Below are 24,066 nucleotides of genomic sequence, written 5' to 3'. Positions count from 1 at the left end.
GTCTCCCCCAAAGCTGACTCCTTACACAAAATAGTAACTGCAGTTTTACATGACAAAACACCATCTAGCAGTGACTAAAAGAAGTCACACTGAATCTCAGGAATACAGTGTTAAGACTGAACCTGTTTCTGCAATATGCCATGCTCTTTTTTTCTCCCAATGGCTGAGGAATTTTTTGAAAATACGCTGGTTTTGCTACGTTGCATCCACCATCTCGTGCAGCTAAAGTCGTGGATGTGGAAATGTTGATATTCCGGCAAAAAACGAGAGCAGAGACTGTGCTTACACGGTAAGGGATTAAGACAATGCATTTGTGAGTAAAGACAAATAATTTGCACAGCAAAGAGCCCAGCAGCTTTACATGAGAAGCAGGCCTCCTGACCTCTCAGCTCCATTTCCCTGCTCAATATTTGATGCCAGAGCCTGTGAATTATGGATGGTGCTTATAGAAAATAATGCAGTGTTCAACAAGAGCACAGGTGTATTGCAGAAAAGAGCTGTAAGTGGGGGTTTTGCGGCGCTGCTGCAGACCGAACACAACAAGAAATTATCAGCTACGAGCTGCAGCTACATGGGTGCAAAAAGGCCCAGCGAGCTGGCAGACTGAGGTCAGAGACTTTCCATTGGCTCCCTGGGAAACGCATCTGCACCTGGGAGTCTTTAAAATGTAGCCTGGCCTTTACTGGCAAGCGTATTTTTAAATTGATGTCATGGCAGTGTCCTTTCTTTTCTATTTTTCTTCTATTTTTTTTCTTTTTAGATAAATACGTATTGAGCCTCCTTCAGCAAGTGTGAGAGAAAAGGAGTGTGTGTGTGTGTGTGTGGGGGGGGGGGGGGGGGGGGGGGGGGGATACCTCGCAGTCAGGTGAAATGAAAAGATCCATGGGAAAACATACAAGAGACAGGAATGAAAAAGGGGGTGATAACTCCAATGACACGTACAGACTGAGAGCAAACTGTTGTAAATTGCAGGTTTTCACAGGTGATTTTGATTTTCTTTGGACAACAAGGAAACCTGGAAAAATTTAATCTTATGGGGAGGGAAATAAAATAGCAGATCCTTCCAATTTCCTTCTCTCTTTCTGTCCTGGATTATTAAACGTTTTTGTTTTGTTTTGTTTTTTATCCGTCTAAGCACACAAAAGTCAATTTAGCATTGAATTAATAAATTACAAATGTAAAGTTGATATAAAACAAGTTTGCTTTTAAATTAATTAAATTTAATAATCAAAAAAAATCACTTCCTCTGAATAAAGTGACTTCAAACCCTGGTCTTACTAAAGTAGGGAGTTTTCATTTGCTTTTAAAAAAAAATAGTGAACATAAAGTGCTTTCAATGAAGGGCAACGTGAGGACATCCTTTCATTTAAGAACAAAAAATTAACACCTGTAGGAAGCTGTTGCTTAATTTGACCAAATCACGTGTGAAAGATATAAAGATTATGGATGTGATGACGTGATGATGCGGATGATGTGGGGAAACAAAATCTAAATACAGAAGGAAAAGAGAAATCAATGTAAGGAGAGAACAATAAACGTCATGTTACACATGCAAATAGACCTGCAACAATTCAATGGGACAGTTTTAGCCTCTGTAAATCCTTCAATCCATGAATTGTTTTAGTGCTATTTTCAGTCTGGTAAATTCAGGTAGCAGGAACCAAATCCAAGTCAATATATAACAAAGTATGCAGTTTTTGCACATTCGTTTTATGTGGAGTGACTAATCAGTCAGAGCTGCAGATGTAGTCCTAAACGGGATGCAGAACAGAAAATCTCTGATTTGAGATTTGACTTGAAAAGATTGGTAATGTGTTTGTCTCCAAAGTTGTTCCAAGTTTGATTTAAAGTCTCTTTTAGAAGCCGAGACATCTGTGAATCGAAGTTATTTTGGGTTCAGAGGTCACTGCTTTCAGCCTGATCTGGGCTTGCTTTGCTGATAGGAAGGACACATGCGTGGCACCTCCAAAGCTTTGTCCGTAAACGCTTTGGCAGACTCTGACCAGCTTTGTCTTGTTTTTTACATCCTTTTATATTAAACTATCAGATCTAGATATGTAAGTTTGCACCACTTTTCCAGCTCCTACCACATACTGTTTCATACACAAACACAACCAAATAAAGATTTTACAAAACCTACGGTTGGACACCAAACAGACAGATATTAAAATGTTACAATTCTTTTTTTTAAGTGTTTCTTTCTATTGTGATAGCACATCAACTACAATCGAACATGGCCATTTGAACAGGACTAGAAATGTATACATACTGCTCTCTTTGTAACGCCAGTCTTCTCATTCAGACGAGTTAATCTGAAATATTCATGTCAAGTTTTCTTTTTCAGTAAATAAAAGCCTGTTGAGAGAGAAAAAATACACACATAAACTCACTGGACAAAAAGTGAAGAGTCTCTTAAAACCACTGTAAAGAAAGTGGTGATTAAAACATCTGTCTGGAACATACACACACGAAAATTCAGAGAAAAAAAAGTTTTTGTTTTTCTTTTTTTTTTTTTTTTTTTTTTTTTTTTTGTGGGGAAAGTGTAACATTCACTTTCCATCAAGTCTTTTCACCATTTTGTGTCAGTGTACCAAACAGTGCTGTGGCAACAATGCTGCAAAGAAGCCACCCCATTGCCTTGATTTTTTTTCTTTCTTCTTCTTCTTCTTTTAATTTTCCAGGGTGCTTTCTTTGTGAGTCGGCAGCTGCTCATGTATCAAACAGAAGGCAGGCGAAGAATGAGGAGAAAAGCTTATAGAAGTCGTAGTCCCCTCTTGTCCCTAAAAGAGGGACTTGCTACTTAAGAGACTGTCTTCTTCCCACCTAGATCTGCCTCCTTCCTGTCCAGCCGCATATAAGGCTCAAAAGCTGAGGAACCGCAGCCATAAGCGGACGTCAGTTCATGGTGAGCGCCCCCAAGCAGTGGCATGGAGAAGCATAGAGAGTGTGGCGGTGGGACACCCAGTCGCGGTGATGGCGAGGTCCCGCCCAGCGAGGGCAGCGAGAGCCCAAAAGTCCCACCTGGTAGGGAGCTGGGAGGAGTGCTACTACTGATCCCAGGGGAGGTGGAGGAGCCTCCACCTGGGCTGCTCAGGAGAGAGCCATTTGCTGGGTGAGCTGGAGGCCCCAGAAGGGAGTTGGGAGGTGGGGCAGGGCCCGACAGGAGGCGGCCCTGCTCCAGGAGGCGCAGGATGTTGCAGGTGGCCAAAGACTCGGATGTAGAGGAGGAACGCTTGTCTGAATCCTTAGTGGTGTCCTTCTTCTGCTTAGTCCGGCGGTTTTGAAACCACACTTTGACCTGCAAGGACACAGTCAAACACACACTTAGTCAGAGGACTTTGAAAACTCTGTGGGGAAAGGGTTGGAGAGTTTTTGCAGAACAAAAGGAAATCACATTTTCAGTCAAACCTAGAAGAGAACTCAGAAAACAAAATGAATGGGGCATTTCTTTGCACACAAGTAATTTTATTTTAGTATTTGTGTTTTAGTTTGTACTTTTATTAATATGCTCCAACCTCATGTACTTAAAATATGCACCAAATCTTGTGCTTTAAACAATTTTTACTGTGACTGGTTTGCAATTTAATCATTTTTTTTCTTTATTAATCCTGATTTGGAAATTCAGCTCTGCATTTGAACCATCTCTGGATGTACTGTACCAGTTGGGAGGGATTAAGGGCCTTGCTCAAGGGCCCGCAGTGGTTCACCTCTGCTGGCACTTGAACCCGGGTTCTCCAGACCCAAGTTCACCTCACCAGTTTCTGTTTGTACCTTGTTATGTGTATTGCTGTGACCTGCCAAGGGTCAATCAAGAGCAAATTAGCTGCTAGGCTAACTCTGTGGCACATTTATATGTGTATGTGTGTGTTTGTCCCTTTTGAAATAAATAAATACAAACACTTCCTGAAATTCAAACAAATGTTATTAATTATAATAAGATACTAAATATAACTTTAAACTCAGTCGTTTGACATATCTGAGCTGTATTCAAAACATGATATAGTTTAGATAGTTTTGATTTAAAGATGACTTAACAATTTATGTAGAGGTTACATTATTTTATTAAGAACACCAAATGAACTATAGAATTAGCCACAGATTAGTGATTTGTAATTTAGATAAAAGAAATTTATTTTTGTTTTTATAAGACTCACACACCTCAATTAATCATCATCAATTTTAATAAATCAACTGAATGCCTTTAAAAATTGATTTTTATACATATCAATAGAGCCAATAATATGATTTTCTGATTTGTAGGACCACTTAGCATTCAAATGCCATATCTTCACACATTTAAGACTAAATTTTGTCATTATTGTTATTTTCTTATTCTATTTTTTCCCCAAAAAAATGGCTTTTAAAATTCTTCTACCTCCTACAGATCAGTTAAAACAGACCCATAACTGTGTGGAAATATCCGTGAGAAAAGCAGAAAGACGTCCTCAAAAAAATAAAAAATAAAAACAAATCTGGTTTCAGAAAACCCAGAAGGGTCATGAACTCCTACTCTGCTGTCCCCTCTTATGACAGTAAACTTAAGAGTTTTATGCCCATGAATCATCACGCCACCAGCAGAGAAAAGCTCAGTGAACTCTACCTGTCCTTGTCCTCCATGTTTAATTGATGTAGCACAGCATAGCTTTGTAGTAGTTGGACAACTTTCAGGGTGTTGGATGTTCATTGGAGGGCATGGTGGATGGAGAGTCACCACTGAGCAGAATCGCACTAATGAAAAATGTATACGATGTATATGACTGACCGAGATACAGCAGGCTTCGTTTTTACTGCAGATTTAATGTATCTCACAGTGTGACTGGTTTCCAGTCATTCTCACCAGCAGATAAAATTTAAGAGCAAAGTGAACAATTCATCTTCTGGAGATTCACACTCTGCTCATTTTTTTACGTTAAGGCAAACATTTTCATCATACAGAGCATATTAAAGCACATGTAACCACTTTTCCTTTCTTGTTTTCACATAAAGTAGAAGTTAACACTGAAATTCAGCAACACCTCATTTTTCTGTAGAAATCTACAAATTTAATCTATGATAAATTTATACTTTCAGCCGACAATTTAAAAACAAGACTGCTCGGCTTACTTTACTGTGAAAATGTTTTACAAGAGCATTTAACAAGAGCCATTTGAGCAAGACTAAAGAGCAGAATGATGAAAAAGTCCTCTCAACCTTTCTAAAGAAACACTGAACACTTGAACTCATATGCGTCACGCCATTATAGTTTACTACTGTCAAGCTAAAAACAAGTATGATGTGCATGGCAACCCAAATTTAAAGATAAAAACTGTGCCACTGAAGCAGGCTGTAGGACTTCTCCTTCTGCTTGGATGTTTGCAGGTAAAAAGTCAGACCGGGATACTAGCTCAAGCTATTTAGTTTTTCCCTTATTGTTATGATGTTAGGTTCAAGTTGTCAAGAGGAACCAGCTGGGAAGGGTCCTTAGATAGGACTAGTAGCTGAGATCAGAGGGGTCTTCCGTACAAGTTGCATTGTTGGAATAAATGACCCAGTTGAAAATGTGCCGCGTTTCCAGAGTCATTGGAAACTGACTTGATTACACTTAGATTTCCTGTTCTCTCCTTTAAATCAGATAATAAAGGAAACAAACAGCAAATGAGGGGAAAAACATAAAAAGTATGGGGATCTATAGTGAATGTTTGACTGTATTGTTATAATTTAACAGGTAAAAGCAGATGGAGCACGTTTGTAAACAAGCGCCACAATGAGTGAACTTCACAAAAGCTTCCTGGATGGGAGATCCAGATTTTTGTGACTTGCAGTGTGTGTTGGCTCTGCAGTAAGGATCAGAGGCACAGAGTGCAATGAAAGACAAATGCGGCCTAAAGGATATGAGAAGTAAAGCCAATAAACAAGCACAGAAACTTACCTTCTATCAAATGAACTCTAAGTCTAAGCAAATAATCCTATTTTTGCTTGATTCTCTGAGTAAGAACTATATAATTAGTTTTGTTTTTAATGGCAAATTTCCAGTCCTGTTCAACACAGCAATTTTTAAAATGTGGCCCCACTTACAAAGACAACAAAGGAAAGAGAATACCAGATGGGTATTTATAGTTTGTGCATGTCCAGGATTATATCAATAGTTTTTTTTTTCTCAGACTGGACAGAAGAAAATGATAAAAAAAAAAAAATTAAATAAATAAATAAAATAAATATATAAATAAACAATCCCAAACTAAGTTAAATCACCCTGAGGGATGCAGTGGAAGAGGCAGACTGCTGTAATAAGTGTTTAAGGAGGATTTTGGGACAGGCTTGGTTTGCTAAAGATGGGTTTGTTTAAACAACAGAGTTGATCCAATCTAGCACCAAATGCTTAAAAAAATCTATTGGTTAAACAGCCAGTCTGAAGACTAAATAAAAAAGAAAAAACATTAAAACAAGCGGTATTTTAAGCAACCTATTACAGGAGATAATTGTCATCATGTTATAGGTTCTGTTTATTTGCTTTCTCTCCACAAATCTATTGTGTAAAAACAGCCCACTTCATCAAATTAGCATATTTTGACTCTCCTACAGCACCTGAGCCAGTGTCACAAGGAGTTCATCGAGGTGGACACAGTTAGTAAGTGATGTGTGCTAGTAATCAAGCTGCCAGGTGTTAACTATAGTATCACCGTGCGGCGGAAGGCTCAACAGCCAGTTAGGGCAAGTGAGATCATGGTTTCAGCCAATAACCATGGCACAGATAATGGGATCGGAGAAGATCCCACAGCTCAGTGAAGAGGACTGACAACAGTACAGGAGGAAGGGAATTGGAAACGAAGATGAGAGAGCAGTTGGAACAGGTTCACGGTTGAGCAGCAAAAATGTTTTTTTTTTTGTTTCCTCTCCTTCCTTTAAGTTTATATTTCTTGCTGGTTAGCTCACACACTGTCTTCCTAAGATCTCCGTGTGGATTTTACTCGCGCGCTAACGCCTGCCTGCCAAAACACCCATATCCCATAAAAGGCTTTCAGAGCAGATGAAATTCCCAGCCAATCCCTTTCCTTTATCCCCATGCTGTGGGTGTGGCTGAGTCCTCTGCTCACATTGTAGTCTTCCTATTCGTTGCTGGGAAAAAAGATGAGGAAAAAATCCTGCTGATGTTTTACAGGGATTTTATTAGAGGGGTAGAAATGATGAGTAGAGAAGAAAGCAATACTGCTTTTGGTACATCTACACTATTGGATGTAAATCCATTTTAATGGGATCCAGGGTTCAGAGCTAGGGCAGAGATTACAGAGGCAGATCTGGATCTGGCGTGACCTGCATTTGCCCCGGGCTTCACCCTCTGGCCTGTGAGGGCATAGGTGCGACCAGAGGATGGCAAGAAAGCTGGGGATGTGCTGGTCACATTCCTGTTAGATAATTACATCATAGAGTCATGGTGCAAGAAACTCTAGCTAGTCCTTTTTCACAGTCATTTAGTTTTGGAAAGCACCCCTTCAGATTCCCTTACTGGCAAAATAACAGCAGCTATAAAGGACTCATTCTCTCATTGTCCCAAATGTTCACTACACTATCCAAAACCTAGTCTACTCACAAATATATGGTTTTCTTTAAAGGCCAGGAAACAGCTATTTTTTGTATGCAATTTATGTTTGTCTAATAGGAGAGGTTTAAAAATATGTTTCATTGAAATATTTCATCATTGTCATTACACTGTATGCAACCACACAATCCATCAAATGCAGCAGCCCTCTATCTCCTCTTGAAGAGCTTTTAAGTCAAAAACAGGCACGACTTTCCTGGACAAAAAGCTGTGCAACAAAATGTAAAGCAAGCATTAAAAATTAAAATAAGGGGGCGGCATATGTACACATGGGGGTGGGAGTAAATTCAAGGACATATAGGAAAAGAAGAGTACACCATGCATGAACACGCAAGGCCAGTCACACAGTGGCCATCCAATCAGAGGCCTGGATTGTGAATCTAGCGCACACAAAATAGGTTAGAGGTCATAAGGTTAAGCCAGATCAAAACCCAGAGTACAGATCAAGTGGGTATCCATGTGTGTGTTCAATAATTCACCTAAGCCTTATTTTGTTCTGAGACAACACCAAATGCCAAATCAGAGACGAGCAGCAGAAATAATAACAGGATAAGAAAAAGGGGAAAAAATGACAACATTTGCCCCGCCCCCCTCAATCCCACCTCACCACAGTGCGAAACCACACTCAAAATTACTTTTATTAAGGACATTTAGTAACTCTTTCACACTTTTTATGACCCCTCCAGTGGCTCATTGCTCCAATAGTGACCTTAGTCAGACCCCTGATCCCAGGCATGTGACAGACACACAATGGAAACACTTTTCCGTGGAGATTGTACCAGGCACAGTAGGGGCCACTGAACTGTATGTAACCGACCAGCGGATACTCAGTAATGTAATGAGCCAGTGGCAGATCTGCTGCAGTGTATGTGATGAACTGGCGGCTGCTGCTACTGAACAAATATTATGGGACAAGTCCGAGGGTTTATCAAAACTGCTCGCAGCTATATTGTTAGTATCAGAACCATATCATCCTTTTAATGGACCTTTTCAAAGGAATTTCGCCTTTTGTTGTCCTCTTTTCTTAACTGATATTTTACTCATTTAGTCAGCTTTGTCATTCTCCTCTTGCTCACATTGTTCTCTTTTCTATGCTTTTATAAAAATGAGAGCAGCATGATTTTATGGTGAGGCACTGTGGAGCTTTTGTTTCAAAATGACATGAACTCACTATTGTTTGTAGGAATTTGAGGGTTTTACAACCTTGTTATTATATTGGATTAAGTTTCTAGTTTTTGGAATTGTGGTGCTTGGAGCTTTTTTGTGTCTAGCCAAACTTTTAAAAGCTGCAATTTTTCAGAGGCTAAATTGTTCTTTACTACAAAATGAGTAACAAATGTGAAAAATAATTAGATCTTGTAGCTGAAATCTTACAGAAGGTCATTTAAAATGCTAAATCAGTACTATGATTGCAAAACAGTACTTTCTTACTCTGACGTCAGCTGTTGGTGAAGTTCAACACCACCCTGGCGTTGCAACACACTGTTCCACGTAAACATGTCCCTCATCGATGCAAGCGGCTCCTGCAGAACAATACTCCTCTTTCCACCCACTGCCTGTCCCCGTTACCTGACCTCACGCTCGCTGCTATGCTTACATCATTTTCTCCAAAACTATTACAATATCATCATCATCACATTTCATCTGACCTCTAAACCTCAAAGCGTGTCCGGTCATGGTTCAGCTGGGGGTTAACCCCGTCTTACACAATCGCTGGTAGATATGGCTGACTAATCCTCCTTAGTGCAAAAGCACTTGGGGTTGTTATGAGGCCCATCTCTTTCTTCTATTCATCCCTTCTCCCTCCTCTTTTTTCTCATCCCCCATTTCATCGATCAAACAACTGCCCACTCCCCAACCTGGGCAAATCCCTATATTGGGTCTTTGAAAGTTTTGGATGCTAGTTTGAACTTTTTCTTGATCTGAACAAAGCCAAGCACAGGGAGCGGTTCATTTCATTTAATGTAACTTTTTACTCCACGTTCACGTTCAACATGCCTGATCTGATGGGAAATTTTATAAATTTGTGGAAAAAAAAAACAAACAAAAACACTATGTCAAAACTTTTATTAATCCACAACACAAAAAGGCTCTACTAAAATATACTATATTAGTTATGTATTTTAAAGTTTTACCATCTGGGCTAAATATGATCATTTTTGCTATTTCTAAGCTTCACCAACTGCTCATTTTTAATGGAATTGGGAAAATTTTTATGTAAACATTAATAAAAACACCACAGATCAACTTTTTTCCAACTAAACTAAACCAGTTCTGCACAGAACTGAAATAGTAATTTCATATAACTTGGGAGGTGAAAACATTATTTTTAATGGGAAGGTGTTTGCCCTCTTTGCAGGTATATATATATATATATATATATATATATATATATATATATATATATATATATATATATATATATATATATATTAGTGATACATAAAGCCACAATTTGGTTGCAAGAAATAGAAAAATATGGCTAAAAATATAAGTTTTTTTATTTTGAAGACTTTATTGGGTAAAATAAATAATTGGATTACTGTTTAGCAGCAAGAGTTAAGTTGTAAATGTTCTTTGGATATCAACAACGTGAAACAGAAATTTCGATACAACAGAGTTAAAACAAGTGATTGCTGCAGCTTAGAGAAAACCACAAAAATGATTAAATTCAACTCCACATGTCAAAGCTCAGAAAATCATTTTTTAAAAAAAGCATTTGCTGCTGAGCTTTGGGGTTTTATAAGTTTCCATAAACTGGAATGACTTTTACAATTACTTCCTGCCATCATATTCTTTCACTCAACAGAAATTCAGAGGAATACACTGTAGCCTGCTTTCTGCCTGCAGTTATCTGACTGCTCTGTTAGTTTTTCTTGTAAGTGCAAGTTGAGGTTTTTTGTTGTTGTTTGTTTTGTTTTTTTTAGTTTGTGCTGTTGGAAGAGTCTACTTGTGGCATTTGTCAGTGTGTAACACATTGACAGGAAAACAATGAGCTGCATGTACAACCTGATTTTCTGGCAACGTGGGGGTCACACTTAAGTGTGTAGAAAACTAAAAACCCTTATATCCATTTTTTTCTTATTTTTTCTGTCTACATTGGTTTAAACATTACATATTTCTCTAAATGTTAAGAAATTTACACTGTCCTCTGTATCACACTCTGCTACAAGCTGATGAAGCGAGCCAATCCAATCGGAGAGTCATTAAGGATGAGGCCAACTAACACTCAATTGCTATTATGTCTAATCAACTGATTAGATAATCAGTGTCTCACAGGTTTATTCCTGACCATCAGTGAATTGGACAAAAGTTCCCATTTTAAGCTTAATGCTCTGTCACCTCCTTCCAACGCCACATCCAGTGACTGAAGGCACAAGGCAGCAAATGTCTGTCTGTCTGTCTGTCTGTCTGTCTGTCTGTCCTGCTCCCTTCCTATTTCTTTCTTTATTCTGAGTGTTTGGACAATCTCTGCGCTGTGCGGCTGAATCTCTGCTACATCTGTACAGCTATACGTCATAGCCGGGTCCTCTATGCACCAGACAAGTGGCCAGACACAGTCTGTCTGGACCATCATGGAGAACAATACACACAACGAGGACATTCATTGCAAGTAGACACACACGTAAATACAACGCGTTGTCGTCAGCCTGCAGAGGAAGACAGAGATGGATGCATTTCGAGGATCCAGTGATGTGTGGATAAAATGCGTTTCACTCTCAGTAGATTGTATCAAATAAAGATTTATGTGTGGAAATTTTTCTTTATTCTTTTCATGTCAGTTCAAACCTTTAATATGCTCCTGTTACGCTTCATCACTGTAACAGTTCTACTTTACTATAATTTATATAAGCTGTGTGTTGCAGAGGCTGCACTCCTTCACTGTTTTCAAGAGTTGAAGACTTGCATAAATTAAAGAGACAATAATAATACTGTAGGTGTGAGCAGAGACCTGTACTACAAGGCATTAAAGCTGAGTTGTGGTGTTACAATGGTGTATCAGGGTGTGGTAACATATGCTGCATACCTACTCCAGAGTAGGTTATGCTAAAGAAACAAAATCCTCATGTATAAGAGCATCGCTAATAGCCTAATCAGTTTTCCTGACTTCTAAGAAGATCTTCTGGAGCTCATGCGCAGATCATGACAAGGACTGTTAGGAGGGACAGATTAAGTGTAAACCTCAAGGCTTTCCCTAACAGATACCTGTATGAGAGATATAGATAGACTCTCAGAAAAGGGGACTACTTATCTCAAAACAAAGAGATTAAAACAAAAAAAACAAAAGCTGCACAAGTTGTTCTGATAAGCTTTCATACAAGCCCCTCTTACATCTTTTCCTTTGTTCCTTACTTGTTTCCAGATTAGAAGACGTAAAACAGCCAGGGTTGCGATGAGGATTGAACAAAAATATATCTGAATAAGACCTGTAGCAAATGAAATGCACAGCTATTATAGTACATTGTTGCTGAGGTTGTGCTGAAATACCAAAACAATCTATAAGTACGTTTAAAAAAAATGAAACCTCTAGTTGTAATTACAGCAATTGTTTGTGAAATGCAGTGATGGATGTGCTCTAAAAAAATATTTTAATCTTAACTTTGATCATTTTCTAAGCCAAACTGTTTTAATTGTTATCATGTAAAACAGCTAGAAAGTGGAAAGGTTTCTAATAGCATGTTGTACTTATGTGTAGTCAAACCAGGGCAATCAGCACAATGACATCCATGGGCATGATGGTAAAGTCAATGAAAGATTGTGTTTTAACCCAAAACCTAATCTTTTCTTAGCAGTAACCAACTAATGTTATTGCCCAAACCCAACTGAGAAATAACAAAGGTGTTGCTGGGTTATGCATTGAATGTTACTCAGGAGTTAAAAAACAAAGGAAGCTTTAAAAAAAGTTGTCATAAACTGGTCCTAAACACATTTACACACAAAAGACTGACATCACTGCACATTAACATGGCATCCTATCCTCCCTCCTACCCACTTATAAGGTCTTTAAATTAAATATGTTTTGAAAAGGAAATACCCCAAATGGAAAGAAGCCTATTTATGGATATGAAATCACTACATACATGATTGTTTAAATTGGATGACTCATTGACTTGATCAAAACTAGAGTGCACTTGATGGCCATGTGTTTCTACACTATAGGGAATTCTTCTTCTGTTAAAACACTTGTTTAACTGCATTTTCATGCAGTTTAATGTGTGCTCATATATTATGATGTGTCTACGTACACAAAAAAATGAGAAAAAGTCCAAAACAGCGTTTCATGGCAGTTTCACAAACAGCAGAGGAGACTTTTTGTAGCTTCTTCAAAAGAGCCCCAGCCGATCACAAACACTACACTGTCTGGAGGGGACTGGCAGGCGTTGCATAACAACCTAACACCCAATAACTCCCAAATCTCTGACCCAGATCCAATCTACCATCAACTTTTTACATGAAAACACCTAGGCAGAGTTAGCTGGTTAACTCTGTGACTTCATATGATTGCTGTTGATAGGGTCAATGACGCCTGATTACTCAAAGATGTAATGAATATGTACAGCCCAAGGAGGAAATCCAGCCTCATGTGTACTTATCTGAGGTCTGTCTTCACCAGAATAGAAAGAAACCAGGTAAAACTACAGCAATATGAAGGATTGTTGGGACGCTTAACAGGCATCTCTAAATGTTTCCTAAAAACAGCCCTACATCAGTGAAAAGAAATCCAATCACCAGAGCACAGTGCTGCATTTTTTCAGTCCAGAAAATGTGTTGAGAAAACAACCTTGTATCCCAGCTGAGACATCAAGAGAGTAAAACTGCAAAAGCTGCAACACTCAGAGGCCGATGGGAATTTTTTAGTGCTGTGTGGAACAGTGGTTCAGTCAGAAACTCCCATATAAACCAGGGATAAGACCCAAAAAAAGGTATTTTAGCATCATTTTTATACTTTACTACAATTATATAAACTATAAAAAGATTTATATCTTTTAAAGGCCATTTTAAAAGTGTAAAAAGCACTTCCATGCCATTTAAGCAGTTACATGTAAAATATTTTCCAGGTCCAGCATGTGTGAAATAAAAGACTTGTTAAATATGGGCCTGTAACTTCTGTCCTTCCTGTTTTATAAATCTATGAAAACACTGACAATTTAGCTTGATGTACATTTACAAATCTGGGCAAAGTGTGGTCAATTGTATACCACTGAGAAATGTAAAGGTATGAATATATTACCTTACAAACGTGTATTCGTCATCAACTTCCTCAGTGCATTTGATATAGCTAATGGTGCACTGCTAACATCTTCAATGCTAGTTGAAGGGGAAGGTGGGATGTTCTGCAGATGACCACACCATATCACTCATTACAAAACATTAATTAGCCAAACTTTTATCTTGGGAATATTCTTTTAACCATGAAATGACACCTCTGGTGTGGCTCTAACCCTGTTTATGTGTAACTTAATTCTTTTTCAGCAATGTTCCTGCACCATGAAGACGTCAATGTGTTACCAAAGCAATTTACATCCTGAGTTTGGATGGACTGAATTCAGTCACTAAACTAGATTTCAGTGTTAGAGTGTTGGTTTTTCTCCATTGTGAGTCACACGTGAGCTGTTTTTAAATCAGTTTCAGTCAAGGTGGGACTAAAACCAGGATTTTATAGGCTGTGAAACACTTTGAGTTAATCCAATCTATTGTTTTTGAAATGTAAACATTTATTATATGTGATGATTGGAGTGGAAATATAATTAATGGAAAGTGTGAGCTTTCTTGGGTAGCTTATACGCTTGTTTGAAAATCAGCTGTTTCATGAAGAAAGAGTTTATACCAAATAATATAAACTATTTCAATCTAAATGATAAATCTTGGGTTTTTTGTGAACCACACAACTGCAAACCATGAAAAAAGAAGCAAAAGAGTTAAACTTCTTCAAACATGAACAATGAATTAAATGAATGATAAAGAGCATCCACACTGTGACAGAGTTTAAGTCATGCACCTGAAAAGTTCTGCATGGAAGCTCAAAACACAAAATTCTCCAACATGCTTAAATCTGAACTTCCACACTGAATAGTAGATGAACTGATTCTGAATTTTAAAGCAGTAGCTCTAAAGTCACAAGGCAAAACAATTCAACAATAACGTAGATGTATGGATCTCAGGTTGTAAACAAAAAGTAGTTCTGTGTGGACGGATTGCATCCACCTTTATTTATACAGGAAGCTACCCACTTGAGACAGAATGTAACAATAAAGGATTCCCCTCTGTCAGCTTTATTTGAGGATTTCAGTAGATCTATGCTAGATAAATAATAAAAGCCACGCATATGGCATTTAAAACATGCTGCCCCTCACTAAGCTGCATTTTCAACAGACATAGACTTAAAAGCAAATATGTTGAATCAAAATCCCTCTTCCATACTACTTTCAGAAAAAAAGTAAATGTAACTCAATTATATATCCACATCTGTGCGTTGTTCAGCCGGCTTTACATTACAGATTAAACATGATTTTATGAGCAAGCGGTCTTCAGTTTGCCATTGGATTAAATAGGTTCAGCACAGCACTGCAACCATTACATCCATAACTTCTAAGCATACTGATTCAGAAGCTACTTGTGTGACTGCTCAGCTGGTAGACTGAGGACGGCCTGACCACACAATATGGTGTCTTTAAGTGTCCTGAAATCAAGGCAGAGGACAATTTAGAAGAATGTGCTGAAGTAGGTTTCTTGTAACATAATAATATTAATAATAATAATAATAATAATAGTACAAGAAGAACAGGATTTAAGTAAACAAATATTTCTTGAATAGACTGAAAATAGTAACAGTTTCCTGATATCCAAGAGTACAGGAAACCCCCCCAGAACTTGCCACACAGCAGTAATCCTCCACATACCTTTCCATTAAGAGGTGACACCTCTGCAAGCAGCCAGCAGTCCTCTGTAATCTGCCATAATCTATGAAGAAACTGATGGTCGGAGTTACACAAATGAAGGCTCCCTCATGTTTTAGAGCACGGTTTGCATGTGTGCACCCGCACCCGCACCCCCCTCCTCCCTCCTCCCCTCCCGCCGTGTTACCTTGTAGCGGGGAGCCACCTGCCGGGACGAAGACAGAGCTCGGAGCCGGTAACAGATTACTCAGTAACGCGTTACAGCAGACTCACTTCATGATTTGAAAGCTCACATTTTAAAATCGGGGCGAATTATTTGTGTTGATTGAGAAGAAGAATTCCGGAGCTCAGGTGAATAGCAGCTGTTTTTTCAAGCTGGAAAAGCTTTAAAATATGAAAAACATAAATGGCCAGACAGAGGACCACTGGAATTTATAACCTAAATAAAATAAATAGAAAATCTGAAGAGTTGAACTTTAAGAGCAGGTGTGATTTGGGCTTTTTTTTCATTATTATTTAGAAGATGAAAAAGTAAAGACGAATAGACTCACGAATCTCAGCGATTTACTGAAAAATGTATTAATGCAAGTCCTTAATTAATTTTTCCACATCAACAATGGCCGCCAACCAGAAGTTCGTAATACCAGAAATTTTTCAACTGACTTTTCTCCTCCTATGTCACAACCTAAATTATTTGTTGTATTTATTTGTAGTTTGATAAACCTAGGTTGAAAGATAACACCCAAATACAAGGCCACGTTTTAAATCTTAGTTTTTCGTTTTCAGGTTTAGTCTATTGAAAAAAGAAAAAAAAGAAAAACGTCTGTGCAAACTGGACAAGAGAAATAGCACACTAATAGAAGGCCTTTTGCGCTCGTGCGCGTTCTTTTTCGAGATATAGCCATCTTTTAAAGTTTGAGAATCTGAACCTTTTCCATTGTAAGCTGATGCAAAAAGAAATAACAGTAAAAGCTTATAAATAACACGCCAAAAGCGCCTAGCTGCATTTTAGGCTTATTTAAAGGCTATGCAATTAGATTTCCACCCTTCAAAACCCCTAAAACATCAACACACATCCTTCGATATGAAACCAATATTATAATATTTTTCAGCCTATAAGCCTAAACGCATTCTTTTCTGAGGCTTGTGTTTAAAACTATTGAAAGTCTATTAAAAGTTGCCTGTTGCTTTAAAGGTGACTCAGACTTCATTTTCTAAAGGAAAAGTTTCATCTAACGCAAGATAGGATAGATAGATAGATAGATAGATAGATAGATAGATAGATAGATAGATAGATAGATAGATAGATAGATAGATAGATAGATAGATAGATAGATAGATAGATAGATAGATAGATAGATAGAAACTCCACTGACGCCAACTAAAAGCCTTTCGCTCGCGCATAAAAGCTGCTTCCATTGTACGAAGTTCTAATAAATTGCAGCGCAAGTGCTTTGATATTTCGCATAACTACGGGAGACTTTTATGATTTAGATTCCTCCGCCTTGAAGGCCACTGCTGACACTTTGAGGAGGGCTTCATTCAGCCAATCCTGTGTCGCCTCGCGCCTCCCCAGCAGCAGCAGCAGAAGCTGAGGCCTTCCCATTAACACCCCTAGAGTCAGCACTAATGAGGGGCACAGTGGCTGTACTGTGCGCCCAAAAACGCGTGCACATTCACATGCACACATAGACACCTACATTCCTGCCCCTCCTCTGCATTTCAGTGCAAATTTTGACTGTGTTGATGGATGTGATAGTTGTTTTAAGAAGTATTAAGTAAAGTTCCTGCGTGTTTGTTAACTACAAGTGTTTTTACACGCAACCTGAACCATTCTTGTTATGCGCTTTTTGCTTTCCTTACGCACGTTGCTGCTGAAATGTTAATTTATGGCGCACTCTTGGAGCGTTTCCCCACTTTTATTTTCGAATATTAAACTTTACCATAACTTTATTAATATTATATTTTCTACTGACTGCAGCTCATATACAATCCAACAATACCTCCTGTACAATGCATTTAAAGATCATTACAGAAAAAACACATGTAGGATGCCTTTTAAGACTGTGATCGTTAAAAGTAAATCGGGAATCTCAGTGACCTAACTAACTTCGCTCACAGAAGTCATCTTTTTAAATTGAATTGATGTAAGCCTACTTAGATGTGCACTTCAGTGATGCCAACGATCTCCATATTACTACACGCTAAGAATAAAAGAGAGGCTTGGGCTTCATGAACGATTGCCATAAATTAGCTATGCTAGGTTCACTTCTTTCGTTTTAGAAGAAATAATTAAATTAACAGATTTTTGTTTAGGTTTTATTTTAGTCACAGAGTGAGTAATTTTGTGTTTTATGTGTGTTTTACACATCTGTAGAGAAACACGTCACGTGCATAGACGTTTTTGCTCAGAGGGAGGTATATTTCGACACCTCACGTACACATCCGTTCCCCCTGTGTGTGTAAAACAAGTGTTTTTTTATGCATATTTTATATATATATATATATATATAATAAAGAACATTATTATTTTATTTAAAACCTAATTTTAATGGGCGGGGCACTGGGAGCGTTTCCATTCCCCGCTTCTGATTGGCTAATGGTTAATCAAAGCTATACCACACACCTGTTTGTTTGTTTTTGTTTTGTTTTGTTTTTATCTTCTTGTTCAAATTTAGTTATCAAGATCACATGTGAACACAATATTCAATTAACACAAACTAACACCACCAAACTTCCATTTTAAGAAATAAAAATAGGCCTGTTAGCCAAAAACTAGCCTACATCATTCAACGTCATAACCTTTTTAATAGCCTGTTTATAGCAGCCTTTTTTTCTTTCCATAGTAGGCTATTTTGACAAAATGCAGCTGTGTTTCTCCTCACCTGTGTTTCTGATAGATTCAGCTGCCTAGCCAGCTCCGTGCGCTCGCGCCCCACCACGTACTGGCACCGCTGGAACTCGAGTTCGAGCCGGTACAACTGCTCTGCAGTAAAAGAGGTCCGCGTGCGCTTGGGCCGGTCCAGGTCGAGGCCCTTGGGCAGGACGATCTCTCGGATGGTGCCTTTGGCGTCTGTCCAGACGGAAAAACACGTAAGTGTGAGTGTTTTGGCATGAGGCTGCCGACCGTTTAGCTACATGAGATACAGTGAGAGCACGTGATCAACTCAGACTGTTGTTATCACCATTAACATCATATAATAACTTTTATTTAAAAAATAATAATAATAAAGATATCCAAGCCTGGAAATTAGAACGCAACTCACATCTAAATTCAGCAACTTTTCTGCATGTTTGGGCAACACGAACACATCTACCCTATCAGGCTGAGTAACTCAAGGCCTATAAGATGCTAAACTCATGCAATATTTATGAGTAGCGATATGGGCTGATGGCTTCAGGGACAAAAACTAATAGATGGATAACTTGCTGTGTGTATTATTTTTAAACGCAGAAGAAGTAGGCACCAAAAAAAAGTGGGGGTGGGGTTTTTATATGTCAACATTTATATACAACCATAATAACAAACACACGCTTTTAGCCTAGCTGGTACCTTCTTTTCTAAGCAGTTTAATCGTGTTTTATCCATTCTCATATAATGTGTTGATTTATTTGTGCCACGTGAAAAGTATAACTCAGAAAGAGGCGGTGCAGTGTTTAATATCACTTTAAATTTTTCGTGAAGTCACTTTCTGCGCGTGTAAAGCCGTACCATTTTGTGACCTGTACAGCTTCATTCATTCATTTAAAAAAAAACCTCTTAATTACGCTGGACAGTTTCCCAGCTTCAGCTTGACTGTGAACATCGAATCTCCATTGGCTGTAAAACTGGCCTATTTTGCAAAGAGTCGAAGTGCACAGAAACAGAGCTGAGCTCCGAGCAGTGTCATTCTGAGTATTACAGCAATGCATCAGTGTGAGCCTGGTTCCCGGAAGAAACTATCATGCAAGACTTTTTTTCTTTTTTTTTTTTTACTTTTACTACATCCCATTAGTTCTTTTTGTGTTGTATGTTTTTATTATGTTTGGTTGCTTATCCACATTCTTTGACAGACTCCTGAAATGATCTGGGGAAAAAACAACGTATTTGAACCACACTGTTGCTCCCAAAGACTGAAAAAAACTATAAAATAATTAAAATATATAAGTTCATAGTATTTCCGTAGACTATTTTTTGATAGGAGGTTATTTTTCACCGTGAAAAAACCGTTAAATGTGATCTTAGGCTGATGGCACACCTTGCGCATCATTTATCACACCAAGTGGACGCGCAGGCCCAACTAAACCTTCTCTTTGTCCAGGGTTTTGAATTCATAAAATATGCAATCCAAATAAAATATGAAGAGCCCTGAATTAAATATGAAACAAAACCGAAAGAGCGTCCATACTGTTTCTGTCGGGAGGACAGAGGTTCACATTTATTTATTTATTTATTTATTCATTTATTTATTTATTTATTTATTTATTTGCTGTGGAATATGGTGTGATGAACAGTGACTTTTTATTATTTTCTAACTACATGAGCGTAATTTAAGGAGATAATGAAAAATCAGTGGCACGTTTAGGCTCATAACGCACAAAAGGTGTATTAAACGAGAAGACATCATTTTAGTTTATTATTATTATTATTATTATTATTATTATTATTGTTGTTGTTGTTGTTGTTGTTGTTGTTGTTGTTGTTGTTGTTGTTGTTATTGGTAAAACAGTAAAATAATTACTACCAGTGCAGTCACATTTACACTGAACACATATCTCGCACAAAAACCGTTTTTATTTTTTTTATTAGATTCCAGGCTTCAGCGGCTTAATGCGTTCTCCATCTTTTTGTTTTGTGCACGTGCATATATTCGTGCTTTATGCACAAGTAAACACTACAAAGCGTGGCTCAGAACGAATTAAAAACTTGAACTCTGGACGCTTTTGCGAGCAGAGGAAACCAGAGGCTGCAGGCAGCCCAGCTGACCTCTCGGTGACCCCCTGCCGCTCTGGTAAAAAAAAAAAAAAAAAAAAAAACAGTCAGACCAAGATTCAAAAGCTAATCCTAATGCCATAACCGCTCGCTACAAACTGATCATATGTCCACCAGAAAAATAAAAAAATATATATAAAACACAGGCCCACATGTGTGTCCTGTGGCTTCTTCCACACCGTGAAAAACTAGACCAGCAGCGACACTGCAGCGTAGCCTCACTGCGGCATGTTGAACGCGCTGCTGATGATTCACAGAGACCTGCTGATAAAGCTCTTATGAATTAGCTGCAGATTAATCCAGAAATAAAACCAGCGCAGGTAAATTACACGTAAATCTGACAGACGGATGAAAAACCTCGAGCACACATAAAAAAATACGATTTCCCACCAACTCGAAGATCTGAAGAGCATTTAAAAAAATTTCATTTAGTAGCTGTCTACAACCACCGCTACGTAATTTCTGGTTTGTTTTAACATTTTCTCTTTTCTCTCTCTGCGCCATTTACTATGTAAAATCTCTCCTTGCGACACCATTTTCATTAATCTCTTAAAATGTGCTGTTCCTGATCGACTAGCCGCTCACTACAAGGAGCAGCCATTATGTCCTCAACAACCTCCCACCGAAAACACAGACCGACATATTGACCCTGTCCATATCAAACTACCACTGGAAAAATGTAGCAGCCACACATCCATTACTGATTCATTTGTTCTTTCTTTTATGTTACTCTGAACTGAAGAGTTCAGTCCACTCAATGGGTTTTCTTTTAAATCGAATTGCTTAGAAAATAAATGAATTTGCACACAAGAAATCTCATGACTTACACCCACACATTCCTAACACAGTATACTAGAAATTCCTCTTGTTTTTAATGCAAACGTACTGAAATAATTGTTGGAATTGACCAACACACAACCATAAGTAACAGTCCATTTGAATATTATTTTACATTATTGAAGCCGGAGGCCCTTTACGTTTTCCTGCTGTATATATATTTCATATTTACTGCTTTAATTTCGCTGATTTCAACCAGAAAACACAAATAATTTGGGTAATTGATATATATTACTCTAAAACAGCATATAAGAAAAGAGAGCAATCTTAATAATAGTTGGTTTTTTAGTCAAGTTAATATATGCAACTATTTTTAGATTGGTCCCTGCCATATTTTGTCACTCAAATGATGCTGACGTGCAGGAGGGCGTGGACTCAAACCAGAAAAAATATTGTGTTTATGTACATTATCAAAACCTGATCCAAAAGGCAATCAACTGTTGACAAACCTACACTCACACACGTACACACACACGCAGCTTTATAGAGACTGTTGATAGATAGCTGCAGTGTGTATTTACATTAGCTCTGTTGTCGTTAAAAGCACAGCACAACACTCAAGGGTGAATCCCACATGATCTACAGTTTGACAGCAGAGTGCATTCTGCTTTTTCCCCCTCGTTGATTTCAGTTTACACATAATATGGGTGTAACACACATACACACACACATTCAAACATATATATAATTATAAATAAATATATGTATATACATATGATAAAAAAAATATCTAATTGAAGTTATTAGTTTTCTTTTGCTGATGTTGATGTTGTATTTTTATTATAAACAAAGGCGTGGCCACACTGATAAACCCAGTGACAGTCAATAATTTTTCTGAGGGATTTAATTTCCTATTTAGGTTTAGCTAATCAATTATTATTATTATTATTATTATTATTATTATTATTATTATTATTATTATTATTATTATATTAGGTATCCAAACAGAACATGTGAATATATTTAGAAGTTGTTCTGTTAAAATAGTTTATTTTTTTTTACTACAGATAAAGCCTTTTGTCGCAGAGCTCTCTACTGTCATCTTCAACTGTCACACCAACTTTATTAGAAAGTTGAGTATTTATAGAGTTAAATATGAACCTATTAAAATAATTGTTAATATCATTCTTTCAAAAGATTCAACACTTTCAATAGTAAAAGTAACTAATATGTTTTTGTTTTCAAACAAAATTTCGGATTTTACTTGTCAGCTAAATGTATCTAGAATTAATAATTATTGTAGAATTGTATCGATTTTAATTGTGGGACAAAGCAATCGATATTATTAGACTGAGTTGTATTCGCAATGAAAGATTGGCTGTCTGTGTTGTTGCCTTCCACTCACCTCGCACTAGTATCCTCCGACAGTAGTCAGGGTCAACACCCAAAAGTTTGTCATGTCCGTCTTCGCTGGAAGACGTAGGTGTGGATGCCGATGTTCCCGGGGTGTCCGTGGAGCTCTGCACCGGGGACCTGCTTCCGATCTCCGCCCGGCATTTGCTCTCCATCCTGTCCGGGCACAGAGGGTTGGGTCCACAGCGGTGGCTCCCATCGCCCATAGTCGTGGCCTGATCGAACATCTACAACTAAGTTACAGTCTCTAGGTAATCTCTCCCTCCTTTTTCTTTTTTTTTTTTTTTTTCAGCCAATCACTCCTCTTTATGCACTTTCCTCTCTTTGTAAATGTTCTCCAGAGACGAGGAGATCATTCCCACCGCGCCCTTTAAAAGGGGGGGTTTAAAAAAAAAACAAAAACAAAAAAAACCAGAAAGAGGTAGATCCACTTACAAAGACAATATGCGGTCCTGCAACGGAACCGGTTTGAGCTTTAGGTGCCGCGGCATGGCGCAGAATCCAGAGTCCAAACCCAAGAAATAGCTGACTGTGGGAAGAAGCTCGGGCTCTTACTTTAGCTATAGTGACCAGCAGCAGGTGTAGGAGAAATGCATGGTGAAGGCTGCAAACTACAAGGGGGCAAAACTCTGTGGAGGAGAGGGGAGGTGCCACTCACACACTGCTCACCCACGTAGAAATAAAGTGAGAGGCGGCGCTCTAAAAGAAGGAGAGAAAAAAAAGCAAGAATGAAAAAAAAAAAAATCACGGCAGCGGTATCAGTCCACCGTGCACAAGCCAGGAAGGAAAGTTTTTCCCTGGTTTGTCCAAAGCAGCAGCTTTAGTTCGCCCTCCCGGTCAGATCAGCTGCCTCAGCGGATCCCTGATCTGCGTGTTGGTGGTAAAGTGGCCGCATAAAGGGGTTTGGTGGTCTTCTGCTTTTGGAAAACGCACAAGAGAAGATGTCTTAGGTGAAACCCTTCAGTAGGGGACTTTCAGGAAATGGGCAATGACCACACTTGCTCACAAATAAAGTCTCATATATATATTTTGGGGGAAAAAAAGCAAATTGCTTTAGAGATAAAACACGTCTGCGGGGCGGCTGACACACCGCCTTCACAAACACAGGAGAGAGGATGGCGATGAGAGACGTGTGGATAATTTTTGTAGCGGCACGGTGCATTTTACAGAAGCAGGAGCGTGTAACGTCATTTCCTGCCCACGCAGAGTCGTCTCTGATTGGTTTGCTGGCGTGGGTACGATTTGACAAGAGGATGAGCCGCGCTGCAGACAGGGATCAGGCACGGAGACATGAGACGATGGTTGTGAGCTCTATTCCGTCCCTGCTGGAGATAGCCTAATGCCTCGCTGCCAGGGTTTCCCCGCAGCTTATTTTCACTGCTTATGTTCTGCCCAACTCTACGGTCTAAAAGAACCTCGTGAATACCATA

General features: G+C 38.5%; 1 protein-coding gene across 1 annotated transcript; it reads right to left on the bottom strand.

Annotated features, from left to right (window-relative positions):
• Positions 1-2,672: 2,672 nt before the first annotated feature.
• On the bottom strand, positions 2,673-23,373 carry vax2 (ventral anterior homeobox 2). Its single transcript, XM_041984977.1, has 3 exons — positions 22,629-23,373; positions 18,360-18,547; positions 2,673-3,298 (listed from the first exon to the last, which is right to left on the bottom strand). Exons 1-3 carry the CDS (start codon positions 22,861-22,863, stop codon positions 2,801-2,803), a joined length of 921 nt encoding a protein of 306 aa, XP_041840911.1. The 5' UTR covers positions 22,864-23,373; the 3' UTR covers positions 2,673-2,800.
• Positions 23,374-24,066: the final 693 nt, after the last annotated feature.

Source organism: Melanotaenia boesemani, chromosome 5 (genome assembly GCF_017639745.1).
Source record: "Melanotaenia boesemani isolate fMelBoe1 chromosome 5, fMelBoe1.pri, whole genome shotgun sequence".
In the NCBI taxonomy this organism is placed as follows: Eukaryota; Metazoa; Chordata; class Actinopteri; order Atheriniformes; family Melanotaeniidae; genus Melanotaenia; species Melanotaenia boesemani.
The sequence above is the reverse complement of the archived record's forward strand: the minus strand, read 5'-3'. Positions and strand labels throughout refer to the sequence as shown.

Bases quoted from the DNA above. Each gene is read 5' to 3' on its own strand.
- vax2 (XM_041984977.1), bottom strand. From the start codon at position 22,863: ATGTTCGATCAGGCCACGACTATGGGCGATGGGAGCCACCGCTGTGGA. The intron at 18,548-22,628 runs GTGAGTGGAAGG...CCGTCTGGACAG, and splicing joins TCGGAGGATACTAGTGCGAG to ACGCCAAAGGCACCATCCGA. The intron at 3,299-18,359 runs GTGAGGAGAAAC...GTGTCCTTGCAG, and splicing joins TGAATCTATCAGAAACACAG to GTCAAAGTGTGGTTTCAAAA.